Below are 17688 nucleotides of genomic sequence, written 5' to 3'. Positions count from 1 at the left end.
CATTCTATTTTGGTTCAGATTTTCCCCAGATGGACTTGAGGGGCGGGGTGGTTTTCGAAATAGCTCAAAAATGTCCGATCAAATATATACTTAACAGCTATAGTATAAGCGTGATTATCTTATAGCAATGTCATAAGAAATGAAAAAGGGTTGTCAATGTGGATATTGTGAATTGTTCTTATCATCCGAGAGAAATTATTCAGAGGTATAATCTGGGGCGAATGAGAAAACTTTGTTTCTAAATTACGATCGAGGAAACGCAGTCTTTTAATTTTTTATTCGATTTAAGGGCAGAGGTGGCCGTTCATCTATCAATTGTACAACTGACACCTGTTTTCAGACATGAAATCTAAGAATATCACTTTTCCACGGAACAAAATATGTTTTATTAAATACATAAAGAATCAGCTGTAAAAAAAAAAATCTCACGTTTGTGGCCTGTTGGAATAAAATATATTACAAAGACAAGTGTATACGGTGAAATATTCGACATGTTTACGAAATCCCTAATTTGATTTGTCTGCTGCTCAAAAATAAGCTATTCATAATATTTTGAAATTAGCTTATTGTACCTGTTGACACCTTTAAAAGATTTCAGGAATAAATTTCCGTTCTTGCAAACGTTTTCCGTGAGCGTGTATGAAATTGTTGAAAATAACTATATTTAGATGTCAGGATAATTTTTAATCAAAGTCGAATTCATAAATTCTTATTGACGAATTCACTTATATTTATCTATTTAAAAAAGCGTTTGCGGTCTGAAGCATAGTCATGCTTGAAGGCGTGTTTTTTTTTTTTTTTTTTTTTTTTTTTTTAATTTTTGCTAACTATTTTTTTATTTGCAAACTTCAGATTGTACATTATTATTTTAATTTAAGGCAATTTTTTATATTTCAGGTATATATTTTTATGACAATGAGTATTGTGAATCTTAAATTTTTGGACTTGCATTGGAACACAAAAAAGAAACAGTAATAATATATACTGAATATATATAATATGCTCTATTAAATAATACGACAATCAAAATTGCCATATTTTCTGTATTTAGTGTTATTTTTATTTAAAAAATGCTATTATAGGGAAAATATGTACAAAAATAAACGTATCTTACATATTTCACCATAAAAATTAAAAATTAATATTTTAATTAAAAATTAATATATATATATCAGAAAATATTATGAAGCATAAAATATCTGCTTCTATTTGAATATATCTATAGATTTACAAAAAAATTAACTGGTTGAAAACTTTTTAAAACTCAATGGAAATTTTTGAATCATTCGGAATACTCACTCGATTGATTTTCAATTGTCAGACTTCTAAATACATCACTCATTCTAATGTCTTTGTACAATAAAACACGCAATACAAATCAGTCTCTAAATATTTACATTGTTTAAGTTACGTTGTTCGGTAAAAGCATGCTTGCTCAAGTAAAAAGGACTTCTTGTGAACGGAATTATGCAACTCCTTTTGAAATAGAAAGTAATAAGAAATAAATAAATAAAAGTAATATTGATTAATTGGTTTTAATTTTTCATATATAAATTATCTTTGAAGAAACACCATCATGACATTTAATGAAATCCAATGACCAATCAAAGTAATATTGATTAATTGATTTTCATTTTCTACAAAAAAATGTTTTTTGAAAATAAAAATACATTATAACACAACTGAAATTTCATATTACAATTATTTAAGTATACAATTTATGTTCTGTAAAGGATATTATATAAGTTATTGAACTTTTGGTGTTTATAATGTGCATCTCAAATTGTTTTCGTAGAATTGTAAAATCTCGTATTTAATTTTTACGTTTAGGGCCATGATACAGCAGCAGTTACTGTTACCTGGGCACTCTACCTCATAGGTCTTTATCTTGATGTCCAAGTAAAGGTTCACGAAGAACTCGATAGAATTTTTGGCAAAAATATTGATAAAGATATTACTGAAAATGACTTGAATGATCTCTGTTATCTGGATTGTGTCGTAAAAGTTGGTTAAATTTTAGTATTTTATATATCATTAATACAGTTTTTACATATAATGAATATCAAATGCATAATTCAAAGCATGAGAACATTCTAATAATTGAATGACAGGTTATTATCAGAAGCAGAATTAACTTTCGGAAGTTATTAAAAAAGGTGGTATTTTATATTACATTAAACCAAATGTTTAAAATGACAGAAAGAATAATCAAAGCAAACAAAGAAATAATATCATCAAAATAGATTAGGAAAAATTATATATTCGCATATATACTTTATGTCACAGAAAGATAATGGTTGGAATTTGGAATAAGCTAATATTTATTAATATGTATATGCTCTGAAATGTATGTGCATATTGAATTTCATGTATGCAATACTCAATTTCTTGCATATATTCATATTAAATCAAAGATAAGTTTTGACTTTTCTCGTCAGTGCAGACTGCCTTCGATTGATTTGGAGAGCAATACACTGAAGCAATTGGACGGAAAATCCTTATTTAGTAACTTATTAATTACTTCTCTTACAGGATGCTTTAACTTGCACAAACAACTTTTACTATAACTTGATTCAAAATAAATAAATTAACAAAATATCACCCCACCTTTATATTGCCGAATTGTGTTTTGGTCCAAGGAAATTTAGCAACTTCCCACTGGTAGATTTCTTGTTTTATTTCCCCATCCACAAAAATCAAAGATGCCACCGCTTGCTTTGCCGCCTTGACCGACAACGCCCTCATCCCCCAAAACCAGAAATGTTTTGCCGATTGCGCAAATTCCACCCCAGACCATGACCGACTTTGGATTTCCGCGATGTTCAACTCTTGCTGAAGTGCTTGGAACGTCTACAGACTGGATCCTATAGTTCTAGAAGTTATGAGCTGTTGGACGGTAAAGAGATTCTAATTAGTGAAAAGGAATCTCGCTCAACGCTGTCTTTCGATGTCTTTGGAGCCGTACAAGTTTCATTTCTTCAGAGAGAAGCTGAACATTTAGGAACTTATTAGTTCAAGTTCTGCTTTTGCCATTCGTTGTACTCATCGATCCCTTATTCCAGTTCACAAGCGTCCTTTCTCATGATAACCCTAGAATTTCATTGAATTCGCTTTTTTGACACCCTTATGGCTTTAAAAGTGTTCATCATACGATTTTGCTCCCTTCCTGGACTTTGACCATCATTGCCAAGCCTTTTGAAATGACAGATTGCATCAGACACTGTTTACCGAGGTACAGTAAGCAAACGAACGACTTCATGCAGTTTGTTTTCCAACTCTAAAACAGCGTATCTTTTGCTAGGCATGGTAAAAAAGCCAAAACTGAGTACGTAAGCTAAAAGATGCATTGTAAAAAATGTTATAATTGAAGTGGTTGACAAAAAGAAAAGAAAAGAAAAATAAATTAATTAATTTCCATTTTTTGATGCAATAACTTTGTCCGATTTTTTTTCCACACTCTGAAATATGGTCAAAATACAAAGTCTGCTCATTGAAGTTATGGACTCCTCCTGAGTCATCTGGATATCTGTATATATCTCCTTTTTTTAAAAATATTATTGAGTGATTTCCCATGACGCGTGCTTTGCTTATTGCAGATGCTCGCCTAGGTTGATTTGGGAAATAGGAAGTTTCCTAAGACCCCTCATAGGATGTCTAATCATACACCTAAGAACGTGTCTCAATAACACAGGCTGTCATTGCGGGTTTGAAGGAGCAGGGTTCTCTTATTTTTCTTTTCTTCGGACATTTCAGTTTTCAGAGATATCTGTATTAAAATAGTCTCTGAAACGAAACGATTAATTTAAAGATTAATTAACTAGTTTAGTAAATTATTAATATCCTTTTTAAAGGAGACCCTCAGACTGTATCCTGCTGTGCCAATCTTCGGAAGACAAGTCGAAGAAGATACCACCATTTGTAAGATTTTTTTTTTTTGTTATTGTTGTTACGTTTATAGCTAAAAATGCATATTTCTCGACCATTGTTTAGAAAGAAATATCAGAATACAGGGTTTTCAAAAATTTAAAACACCTCTATTATTTAAAAAAGTAATAAAAGTTTAAACAGAAAATTTTTGATTTTTTTTTTATTATGTAGAAGTAAAAAAAATATATTTCTGGAATTTTCTTTTATTTAATTTCAAATTAACATCATTTTTATAAACGCGCATTGGAAGCTAATTTCACATTTGCATAAATGAATCTAAATAATGAAGTTTTTACCTAATTTCTAAAGCGCAAGAAATTTGAAATTTCATATGCGTATGCATGGTTTGTGAAAATATGTTTCAGAATATTGGTTTATCGAATGATATTGTTAAATTTTGATTATATATCAGTGGTATCATGTTTTATGAATTATAGAAAATATTTATGATAATGAACTATTAATTAAAAACTAACAGGTGATAAATTATCTTAATTAAAAATACAGCTGCTATTTTTAGTGCACAAATAAAAATGATTTTTTTAATATCAGTTTTCTGAATTTAATTTTAAATAAACGAAGTGAAATGATTACATTGATGTTGCTATTTAACATCTGATTGTAACACATTCTGTTAAAGTAGCGAAAACGGAACGAAACGACATTAAAAAGTCTACTTTAATCAAATGAAGGGAGGGATGTTTTGTCAAATGATAATTATTCGGCTTGCTTTGATATTTGTATCTCAGACGTTTAAAACCTGATTTTGTTAAATATTTAAGCACCTCTTATCACACGTATATTGAACAATCTCCACGCCTTCTTCAATAAGTGCCTCCAACTGCAATGCTTCCCTACTCCACTCAAAAAAGGAATGATAATACTGTTTCACAAGAAGGGTAAGAACAAAATAGACATCAGTTCTTATCGCCCCATCTCTTTTCTTCCCACCATTGGCAAAACCCTTGAGAAACTCCTTTTGCAGAGACTTAATCATCAACTCAGAGTAAATGACTTGCTCCATCCAAACCAATTTGGTTTTAGGGATGGAAAATCCACAGACCACGCAATACAGCAATTAACAGAAAAAATCCATAATTTCAAACAGCAAAACGAACACATTCTGGTAATTTCTTTAGACATCCAAAGAGCTTTCGATAATCTGCAATTCTCTTCCATCCGCAATAGCCTCGATAAACTTAAATTCAATTCAAAAACTACAGAAACACTTAAAGATGTCCTAGAAAATAGAGAAGTCCTTCTTCAAACATCTCAAGGTACTGTCGCCTGGTCACAGCAGAAAGGCTGCGAGCAAGGATCCTGTTCTGGACCAGTTTTTTGGAATCTTGTCGCAAACGAAATTCTTTCTGAAAAATGGCCACCTAACATTCACCTCCAGGCATTTGCAGACGACTTTGTTTTTGTAGTAGCCGAATCAACAAGAGCAAAATTGAAATCAGCCGCCCAGGATGCTCTCTCAATCTTCAAGCGCTGGACCGACAAGCATCACCTTCAAATCTCCGTAGAAAAATCATGTAATATCTTGATAAGCAAATTAGTCAATGGCCCAACAATTAAATGGAATAACGTAACAATAAAAAGGCAACAATCTTTAAAATATCTCGGTGTTACTATCGACAATAAGCTAAACTGGATTCCTCACCTCCTTAACACCAAAACGAAGGCGATTCTCTTATACCAAAATCTCTGCAGAATTGCTGGTTCCACATGGGGTCTGAAAAAAGAATTCAGGCGTCATCTCTACTTCACCGTTGCCGAGAGAATGATCCTACATGGAGCATCAGCTTGGGTCTATCCTCTCTCATCCCGACAACAAAGAATCCTAATCTCAATACAGAGAAAATTTCTCCTGAGTATTTCTGGAGCATTCCGAACAACATCCACGGCAGCACTGCAAGTTATAGAAGGAATTCTTCCACTTCACATCAAAGCGCAAGCAGAAGCAACCTATGTAAGAGTAAGTCGTCTTCAATTACCTAGCCATTTTCAGAATATAATATTCCATCGTGAGAACTTCGAGATGAAATGCTCTCACACAAAAATCTTCCCCTCAAACTTTCTTCTTGAGGACATAATTTCCTTCAAACAAGAATTCCAACCTACAAACAAGACGGATATTTTTACAGATGGGTCCAAAATCGAGGGGAAAACCGGCTTTGCCTACTGAGTATTCCAAAACGGACAAATTACTCATCAGTGGCTCGGCAAACTGAACGAAAATAATTCTGTCTTTCAGGCAGAGCTGCTGGCCATTAAGGAAGCATGTAAATGGGCTAGCAAATACGATCATAACGCTAAAATATGGAGTGATAGCGAGTCCAGCTTAAAAGCGATCAGTTCATTCTCCACCTCAAGCCCAATTGTTCAGGAAATTCAAGCCATTCTGCTCCCCCAACCTTCTATTAAGTTAGGATGGGTTAAAGCACATGTAGGCCCCAACGGAAACGAGGTTGCAGATTCCTTATCTAAACAGGCCATTTCTGCAGGTACGCCCGTTCAATACCCAGCTCCTAGAAGCCATCTGAAAAGTATTGTAAATGAATTGAGCCTACAGCGATGGCAAGAAGAATGGGATAATGGCTCAACTGGCAGAAACATCCATTAAATCATCTCGAAAGTGTCCTTTAACCCATCATCTTGGAATAGGCTTGACATTATCTTTGCAACTGGCCATGGCCCTTTCCCTTCATATTTCAAGAGATTCCATATTAAAGGATCTGATCAATGTGGCTGCGGCGAAGTAGGCGATCCCCTTCATTATGCCACTAGTTGCCCTCTCAACACATCTTTTCATCTCAAAAAACCCATCCACGACCTAGAAAATATCTGGTGGACCAACATTATGAGAAACAAGTTGTCCAAGGTTAAAATTAGAAATCTTGTGCGGTTCCTACAAGAGAACGAGGAATTGATTTCTCCAGACCCAAGCCCAGTATAAATTTTCGTTTCATTTCTCAACCAAGCTCTTCTCCAGAATATATTACCTTCAATAGATTTCATCTGCTCATACTCCCCACCGAACACCTCAATCATCATTATAATATTGTATATAGTTACTTTTTATGTGTATTGATGATATTTTATGCCTTTTTATGTGTATATTGATATTTTATGTCTTTTTTGTGTATATTGATTTTTTTTGTCTTTTTATGTGTATTTCTTTTATCTTAATAAATACTCCCACGTATATCCTTTCAACCGACAGGGAATCCTAGAGATTCCAAGTTCGGGGATATTCTGTGGCGAAAGAAAGTATATAAAATTCAACTGTATTCGCAATACTGCATAATATTATAGAATATATAATAATATATGATATCACATAATATTATGCAACAATCTAAACTATCTGGTGTAAATTCGCTTATTGCGCATTATCACACACATATTTGATGCAAAAATCATCTCAATATTTGATGCAAATATCATCTAACCGTGCATCCCTAACCCTTTCAGGGTCTTATTAAAAATGTCACGTAAGAAATTAAAGTTCTTACCCTCAAAATTCATTGCATATAATTTTTCCTTCTTTGCATTTCTCACAAGGAACTTTTTGTTATTTAGCATTTTTTGTTTGTCCCTTCATTATCTCCCAACAACCATCCACATCTCTTGTTGTCATCTGACCATTTGTTATCTTCCATTTGCAATGGAATAATGAAATTGGTTACTTATCCCATATCTTTCAAATGATTGTAATCGGTCTTTGTAACTCTGATTGTCACAGACATTTTTTTACAATAAGGACACAAAATTGACCTTCTTTTATACTGACACACACGCACACACATCTCTCTCTCTGTGTGTGTATATATATATATGATTTTTTATGCATTATTGTTTTTATGTCTGTATTATAAATCATATAATTTGAAAGCCTAAGAATAAGGTCGATCTCAACGATTTACTTTCAAACAAATTCCATTCTTTCAAAAATTGGTTTAAAAATTTTTCTGCCTGATGAAGATAATAGAAACAAATGTCCGCTAATGGATACTTTCAGGGAAAATCATCGATGGAGGCATTGTCTCTGTAGCAATTTATTCCCCAAAGAAAAATTGCACGGACTTTCCTTATAATATATTCAGCAGCCTAATTTTACTAATATAGTAAAATATATTTTATAAAACATGAAATAATTTTCAAATGCATATGAAACTATTTAGTCAAAAGACGCATGATTACGTTCAAGGAAATCCTAGTGTATTTTCTGGGAAAAGAAAAGATTAACAATTAAGATAAGATTTTCGCATGAGATGTGAAAAGAAATATATATATATGTAACGATATTTTAAATTTTAATTAATTCAACTGAAGCTTTTTAAAAATAATTGCATGAGCGGTTCTCACGTGCCGAGTGAATTCATAGAGAATCACTGATGTAGACAGATTCTTCTAATGTATTCCTCTGTTTCTCTTTTCAAGGTCGACACGTGTAAGAAATTCCAATTAGAAGCGACACGTGTCTGAAATATCATGTTATATAACACAGGGATAAAATGTTCAGTTGGCTTTCATTTTTCTTTTTTCGTTCTGTGTGTGCTGTCACTCCTTGTAAATAATTATGCCTTCCACGGATAGATTGAAGAGAATAAAACGAACTTAAAAATGCAAAGTGTCTTCTCTATCGTCGAAACTGCCTTATGCTTTTAAAATTATTATGTTTACATTATATATATAAATTTATATTATTACTAATATATATATATATATATATATATATATATATATATATATATATATATATATATATATATATATATATATATATATATATATATATATATATATATATATATATATATATATATATATATATATATATATATATATATATATATATATCCGAAAATGGAATATACTCGCCGACACACTATAGATGGATGTCAAGTATTTCTGTTTCAACTATCTCAATTTCAATAGTTAATAAGAAAATTTTATTTTTAATGCTGAATTTATTTTGGATATATTCATTAAATCTTAAGATTTATGTACATAAATAATTGTATGAGAAAATAACATTCTTAATTTTCAAATAAAAAGGAATTCGTGAAGTAAAAAGACATGGATTTAAAGATATTTTTGATTTGTTATAATTATTATCATTATTTCTCTAGTATATGAAACCTTCGAACGCCTTTAATATGTTTTTATAGTAAAATGAAAAAAGAAACAGTTTATAAATAAATGTTAGAGTGTAAAAATCGCTATACACCGTCTGAGGAAAAATTAAACCTGGGTTTTAAAAATTAGTTTTTAAAGTGAATACATAATTATTTACCGATAAATTAATTCAATAAACGGGTAATATCAAACATTTAAATTCTCGTGTAAAATTTTAGAGTAATTTATTTCTAGAAAGATTTATAACATTTGAATATTTAGTAAAATACATTCGGCTTTTGAGAGTACAAAGTGATTTGTATAAAAATATGAGGTAAACTATTTCCTAAACTAACTAAATTAATTAAAACTATTTCCAATTAGCTTTTCTAGATAACTGAATTATATTATCTGAACTGAATTATATTATCTGATAACTGATTTTTTAACCTTTAAAGCACTCATTAATGAAAGAGCATTTATTTTCAGGCGGATATACCTTACCCAAAGGAGCATCTTGCTTTATCTTAAGTTACTTCTTACACAGAGACGAAGACGTATTTCCCGATCCAGAAAAGTTTGATCCAAATCGGTTTTCACCAGAAAATGCCATAAAAATACCTGAGTATGCCTATATACCTTTTTCTGCTGGTCCAAGAAATTGCATTGGTAAGAGACATTTTACCATTGTAAGCATGCATTTTTAAGATATACAATTTCCTCTTATCATAAACAAGCAAAAATAGATTTTGAAAATTTGATCAATTACTTTGAATATGTATATATTGTTAATAAGCCTGAGAGACTGAATCTAACTGCCTTAAAAATTAAATTTTTACAACATAACAAATAATATTTATCTCTATATATAGAAATCTTTTAAAGTTATTTTGGAATAAAATTTAGAAAGAAACATTTTAAAATATCCGTTACCGAAAATTCAGCAAATGAAATTATTTATTTTGGAAATTATTATTTTGGAAATGATACTGGATTCCCTGAAATTGTGGATGTATTATATTAAATGGTTTTGAATAACAACCAAACATTTTTCATCTCATAATATTAAAAAAATATTTCAGAGAAATTAAAAATGACTCCCAAATTCTCTTATGTCAGAGTAATTATATTTAAGGATTTTGTTTACCTTTCAAATAGAAAGCATTTGCTTCATTCTTTTAAGTTATGCAGTATCTTTCAAGACAATATATAGTGTAAATTTCGGAAATAAAATAACATTATTTTTTTTTTAAATTTGTTAAAGCCTTTATTCAATAGACTGTTCAATCTCGCTACCTACAAAATCCGAGAATAAAATCACATTGAACTTGAACAGAAACCATGTAAGTTATCAAACATATATATATATATATATATATATATATATATATATATATATATATATATATATATATATATATATATATATATACATGTGGTGTTCAAAGGAAAAGGTACGAAACGATACTGCGGATATAAATGAAGATTTTATTCAAAATTATCCACCACAGGCCTGAGTACAACGATTCCATTGACTAACGAACCAAAGGATTCTTCGTTCCCAGAATTCCTGTAAACGTGACTAGGCCGAATCCTTCACAGCGTTCTCATGGAGCCGAACTACATCCTCCGTGAGTAACCCCGGGCTTTTATTCTTGATGTACCTGTGTAGTCTTCGGAGTGTCTCATCGGAGTTAATGGTTCTTCTGTGCTCGTGGAATTGAACAATTTTCGGACCTTCGGCGGCGCTCTTTATAAGAGCCTCAGCTCTTTTCTGCTCATGCGGTCATCCGCGCATACTCCGATCAACGCCAGAGAATCCAATCGCATCCCAAAATGACTCGCTACGTTCTCCAATCGAGGCACAGACATATAGTTAACGGTTACGTTGTTAAGACGTTTCGTAAATTTTCATTTGAACACCCCTTATATATATATATATATATATATATATATATATATATATATATATATATATATATATATATATATATATATATATATATATATAAGAATAAAATAAATAAGCAAATAAAATAAGAACAGCTAGTTTAGCAAGGAGATGTAAAAAGTAATAATCCGAATATAAATAATATAAATATCTCTATTCAACAATATTAAATTTACAAATTATCAAAAGCAGAATTTTGATTCTTAGGTCTCTTTTAAAATTATTTAGAAAACAATATATCATCAATAAGTAACATGAAGTCACTGGGAAAAAATATATTTTTAAATGAAATCACTAAATCTAAAAGGTAAGGAATTTTGAACGACAAAAGTATATATGTGGAGGGCTGAATTCAAATTCTTCTGAATTCATTCTTTCACAAATGTCTTATTAAATGTACCAAGGGAAATTTATATTTGCTGTGATTAGAAAATAAGACCTGTAAACGAAGCAAAAAAAAAAAAATCTTCATCGGGAATAAATGGAAACGATGCTTCTTGTATTTCCAATGTTTTATAGAAATTGTGTTCACACAAAAAAACACATACATTTTTACTTTTATTAATATCTCTTTTATATTACAGATGGAATCGGTATTGGTGTAAAATCTTTAAAGATTGAAATGGGCTGTAGTAAATGATGACACAGGTTCTTTAGATTAAAGTAATTTAATTTATATCAAAATAGGACGGATTCAAATGAATAAAGACTTATGCTAACATAACTCAAAACTGAATAACAATAGAGCATGAACTATGAAAACTAACTGTCTATACATGGCCTTGCCGTTTTAATCTGTTCTATATATAAGGTAAAAAAAAACTAAAATAAAAAGACTTTTACATTTTAATACTTTAAGATTCAAATTCTTAAAGACTTTTAATCTAATTTCTTTCTTACCAAAGATTTCGAATAAATGAAATTTTTAATCTCAAATTTCGCCCACATATATGAAGTTTGCTAAAAGCTTACTAACAGAATTTGTTACTGCCAGCGCTCACATAAAAAAATAAATAGGATTTTGAAAATATTTTTGGTTATGTTTATTAATTTCATTTTTAAGAAAATATTTTTTAGCTAAAAGTAAATTTTATGCTCTGCATTTACATGGCATTAAACGAATTTAGTTTTCGCAGCATCAATATTTTTAGCTAATATCAAATTTTATGGATAATAACACGAATTGCAAAATCGCAGAGATATTATTACTCAATATTTCGGTTTTCCTTTCTATATTTCAAGCCTAAAAATGGTGAATGTCTTGAAAACCCAAAATATCATTTATCTCATGTGTTTATATAAACATAATATATCTATTGCATTTTCTAATTACCGATTAAGATTTCGTTTTCCAATATCTTTCTGTAGCATTACGCAAACTATTCGCTAAATGGAATTGAGAAAATGCACGGAACATTTCTCAGAATGTTGCATTTATAACAGTGATTTTATTCAATTTTATTATTGTTATTTGATTTCAAAGATAAAAAATCCTTCTTAGAGTAAATTTATCATATGTGATATTTTTTTTTCAATGAAAAAATATAAATTAGTGTTTAAGTTGGAATGATGTGAAGGCGATATTAATCGAAATGATGAATTAATTGAAGGATCTGATATCTAAAAGTTACCAATGAAATTTTCGACAACATAAATTTAAGTATTTTAAGGATAAAATATTTATGAACAATAAATTTAAATATATTGCAATTTAATTGAATTAATTACTTTTGCTTTTTCTTTCCAGAAATCATCGCAATAAGTGAAAGGAATTGAATTGAACACATTTTATTAATGGAATGTATGAAGGGGATGGACATTTTTAAATAATTTAAAGTGCTATTAGCAACTGCATTCAATTTTGGGGATTTCGAATTGCATATATCATTAAATAAAAACTAACTTCCGTGACCGACATATACATGATACATTCAAGATACAGTTTTACAAGATTCTATACATGTCTCCTCCTAAAAAAAGGGTCTCAATCATAATCTTTCTTCTTCAAATACTATTTCAAAGTGTAATTCCAGAAAATGTATTTATTTACAAAATTTATATATGTTGGTCTCTTTTTATATTAATTTAAATTTGCATCTCATATAAATAATTTAAAAACTATTTTCCCGAAGACTGCCGTGATTTAGCAAAAGTCGTTATAAGTTAATGTGTTTCAATCAATTACTTTCGAAAACAATTAGTATGCTTTTTACAATAATGTTCTATTTTAATCTAAATGTGATATTTTTACTGTATTTAGGGTACAGATTCGCAACAATGGAAGTTAAGATTCTTCTTGCAACTATCTTGAGAAATTTCACTGTTGAATCTTTAGAAGAAAGGGACAAAGTGCTACCAGTAATGCAAATTGCATTACATCCCTCATCACCAGTTTATGTCAAATTTAGATCACGGTCAACACAGGAGATTTAAAGATCATTGTATTGCTTATCTGTGAAAAAAATGTAGAATAAAATAAGGATTTCTTTTTGTCTCACATAAATATATAATGAAAGCAAAAATGTTTAAACTTACTCTACCTTCATATGAGTGAGTTAAATTTTTATCATAATTCTTTAAACTGTAAAGTAATATATAAAGATGTATATAATTTGTAAATTGCAAATATATATTTAATTTATTTAATAGTTACATAAAATTCTGATATTTTATGCTAAAAATTCTGAGAAAAAAAAACACAAATTAGTTTTACAGCAGTGTAAAATTTTAAAATTATATATTTATTGATTAGAATCTTGTTGCCATGAGATTTTTGCATTTCTCTTCTTAATTTTTAAGTATTTTTAATAATATATTCATTTTTTATTAGAAAAGAATAAAATCTTTTCGATTTTGAAAAAAAAAAGTTATTCCAGATTTTCTTTTATTTTTGGTAGATAAATTATATCCCATTTATTTTTGAATAAATAGGAAATGAAAAATTGAATTTCAAAGGGAGGGAGATTTTCCTTTATTTAGAAATATGTTATCGACTAAACAATTCCATAAATGCAAATGTAGAGCATTAATTGAAGTTACACAGCTGAATTGTCGGTATTTCATCTCCTTTTTTGCGTTTACGTATACTTAAAGGTTCTCAAGAGGCCTTTTCTTCCTTCAAGTTTACCTTTCTCTGCTATTTCTGTTTTCCTTTATCCGCTTCCATCCATAGCTTGCAAGCGAGAGAGCCCATTTTGAGAAGCAATAGCTGATCTTTATACTTCTTCATCGGAATGTCTAACTAAACAGATCCATTATATAGATGAGGCAATGTGATGCCGGTTTTTCAAACTGACGGTGACTTTTAACCAGAATGGATACTTGTAATTAATAAAAGGAAGGAATATTTTTATTGGCGTGGCATTAAATGTGGTCATTCCTCTTCGGAATGTCATTGGAATTCTTCATTGGCAAGTCAAAAATCTACAGATGCGTGACATAAATGAGGCAATGTGATGCACGCGTATCAAATGGACGGTAGACAAGTAACCTAAATGTTTGTTTGAAATTCATCAAAAGAAGGAATTACTTTACTGGTCACGGCGTTAAATGTGGTAATTCTTCATTGGAAATTTCCATATTAAAGTCCAAAATCAACAGATCCATTATATAGATGAGGCAACGTGATGAAAATAATGAATATTTTCATTAATTATATGAAATATAATTTAATATAGAAAATTTATAGAAAAAATAATGAAAACGTTGTAGTCTAGGAATAAAAATAGTTATTTCAAATTCACTTTGGAATTTGAATAACAATATCAGATTAATTATAGAATACATTATCATATTATTTATGAAAATTGATACATTGAAAAACATTACATGATTCTTCTAGTTCATTAGTTTATAGATAATTAATTTCTTGCATTAAATATTACAAATACTGTCTTTTACTAAAACCCTGTTATCGTTCTCTCAGAACTAAATCGATTTCAAAGAACTATAACTTTATTGTTCCAAAAAGCCTAAAGGATGAAAAAGAAATGAAATTTAAATATGCTTTGATGTTATTTCCAAATAGTAAGATTTACGGAGTGAATAATGAATGTATTTTCTAAAGGGAAAATTTCCTACAATTGAATTCAACCATCTCTCTACACGCTTTTTATAAAAACATAAATTAACAATATATTTAATCCCAATTTAATAAGAGGGGAATAATATTAATGCCAACATTGCACATTTGAAATTTTAATATGATTTCATTGTTTTGGAATTGTTATTCTTTCGATGGAAAGATTTATAGAATTTAAATTAAACTAAGAAACGAAAGGAATCTTCAACATTATCAAAATGTTGCTTTAGCACTATTTCTAGGAAAAGTAAGGATTCTGGCATCATCTGACGAAACTCCTTAATTTAAATTTCAATAGCATGCAAATGGTGCTTATGCATTCTTTGGAATTCAGGAATTTCGTATAATTTATTTTAAAATACTAAAGTTACTAACAAATAGAATTTATTCATCTTGTTATGAATGTAATGTTGATAAGTTTGGTAATACCAGCTTGTGTATTTAGATTAATGAATTAATTGGGAAACTATATTTTTATTTAAGAATTCAGATTTTTTAGCTTATCTTTTTTCCTTGCCTCTAGTAAGCCGATGGAAATATCTGAAACCAATAAATGATATTTTGAAGGCAAAAAGATTACTCAAAATTCATATCCTGTCTAAAGCTTTCTTTTCTCTTTTATTTCTCTCTACAAGGAACAAAAATTATTAAAAGTATATTATAATTATTAAAAATATGTCTTATAAATTTACTGTATATAAGAATTAAGTTGTATAAAATATTATTAAATATGATGGTGAATATTTATTTAATTAGCAAAATTACATTGCCACAATTTAAAGCAATATCTCACTTTAATCAAGACAGCAATTACTTCAGAATCAAAAGTGTCCTCGAATATTCATTAATTCCGGCATATTTAAATAATTTGTTTATAGAAATAATTAAATGAAGAAATGGTTTAAAATTTTATCTTAATTTAAAATAAAGATTTTAATACTTTTAATGCACAATTATTTTTGGAATTTATTCTTAATTGGTATCCTGGGTCAAAATTTGATTATTCTCTATTTACAAAAGTATTATATGAAGCAAAACTTTTAATGTAAAATATATTATCGTGAATGTTGCAAATTAACATAATTAAATTGCGATATTTAAAAATAAATTTTGCATTGTAATGAAGATAGTAATTATTTCATAATCAAAAATGTCCTAACATATACATTAATTCAGGCGTTCATAAAGAATTTGTGGTTGAAACCATTAAAATGAATAAATATTTTAGCATTTTATCTTAATATAAAATTCTGAAGCTTACTTTTTTATTAAAGAATAATTTTTGAAAATTACTCTCAATTGATACCAATTGACAAAATTAGAAAAATTTATATTATCAGGAAAATATTTTAGTATACTTATGTTTTATAAATATTTCTTTCAAGAGTATAATAATTTACTCATTAATCTTCTTTAAATGGTGGCTCATACATTCGAACAGGTTATTTAATCAATTATCTTACAATGTAGAAAGGGTGACATATTTTTCAAGAATGTTAAACTCTATCATCTAAAATACCAATGTGACAAATTTAATATTTTTAATAGATAAAATCTGATAAATTAATCAATAAATATATTTAATTTATTTATTTACCATAAAATATATTCATATTATATATTATACTTAATTTCATATATATTAAATATAATATATATAATATTAAATATAATATATTTTATAATTATTAATACTTTCAAAGTTTAATATATTTTAAATATATAAATCACATTTTATAATTTAATGAAAATTAATTGTTAAACATGGCTAAAATTATTTTGTTCCTTGTTCTTCTTTCTGAAAATATAATTTATGCATCATTTCAGTCATTTCAAAATTTTGAAACAGGTGAATAATTATGTATTAATATGAATTGTCATAAAACAAGATGAGGGCATCGAAATTGAATTCTGATGTTTACTGGTGAGCTTTAAGTTAAATCGCTCTACTTCTTTTTTTTTTTTTTTTTTTTTCGAATTTTTACTTACTCGTATTTTATGCTTCGTCGAACTTACAGAAAAAGTTAAAATTTATATATTCTTGTCGAATTGCGAAAGTTATCATATTAGCATTGTAATAAAGTATAATTACTTTTAGAAGTCTTAAAAATAATATTTCATTTATGACTGATTTCGAAACTAGAAAAAGAAAAATATTCATTCCTATTTTTCATATTTACAGTGGCAATAGTATCATGTTACTTCCATTATGTTTTACCAATAGTACATTTTTGAGTGAAAGTGAAAGGAATGAGAAATCGTTTTGAAAAACTATGTTACATGTAATGAATTGTTTTAATTAAAGTGCATTACTGTAATCATTTAGTTCGAAATACAATATCAGGGATCTATTTTTTATTAAAAAAGAGTAAATATGCCCATTGTTGTCTTTACATCTAGCTTTTGACTAAAAAAGAAAATTTATTTGTAAAATAGGATTTTATAGAAATTTTGCCAATAAATGTATTGGCAATTCCAAATTATGTAAAAATTTATTCGAACCTAAGGGTAATAAATATTGCTACATTAATTACCGCCATTTCGTCGTTTTATGTAGGCGGTGGAAAGCATCCATCTGTGGTTAAAGTATATGATATCATTCGGG

At 28.7% G+C, this 17688-nt stretch overlaps 1 protein-coding gene across 1 annotated transcript in view; it reads left to right on the top strand.

Annotated features, from left to right (window-relative positions):
• Positions 1 to 13514, top strand: part of LOC129981717 (cytochrome P450 4V2-like) — a 32696-nt gene extending 19182 nt beyond the window's left edge. The window contains exons 8-11 of the mRNA XM_056092670.1: positions 1831 to 2004; positions 3852 to 3918; positions 9541 to 9720; positions 13263 to 13514. Of these exons, the coding sequence (XP_055948645.1) occupies positions 1831 to 2004; positions 3852 to 3918; positions 9541 to 9720; positions 13263 to 13435 (594 nt within the window). The 3' untranslated portion in view covers positions 13436 to 13514. The remainder of the gene's footprint in view (positions 1 to 1830; positions 2005 to 3851; positions 3919 to 9540; positions 9721 to 13262) is intronic.
• Positions 13515 to 17688: the final 4174 nt, after the last annotated feature.

Source organism: Argiope bruennichi, chromosome 8 (genome assembly GCF_947563725.1).
Source record: "Argiope bruennichi chromosome 8, qqArgBrue1.1, whole genome shotgun sequence".
NCBI lineage: Eukaryota > Metazoa > Arthropoda > Arachnida > Araneae > Araneidae > Argiope > Argiope bruennichi.
Note: the sequence above shows the minus strand (reverse complement) of the source record. Positions and strands in the feature narration are given on the sequence as shown.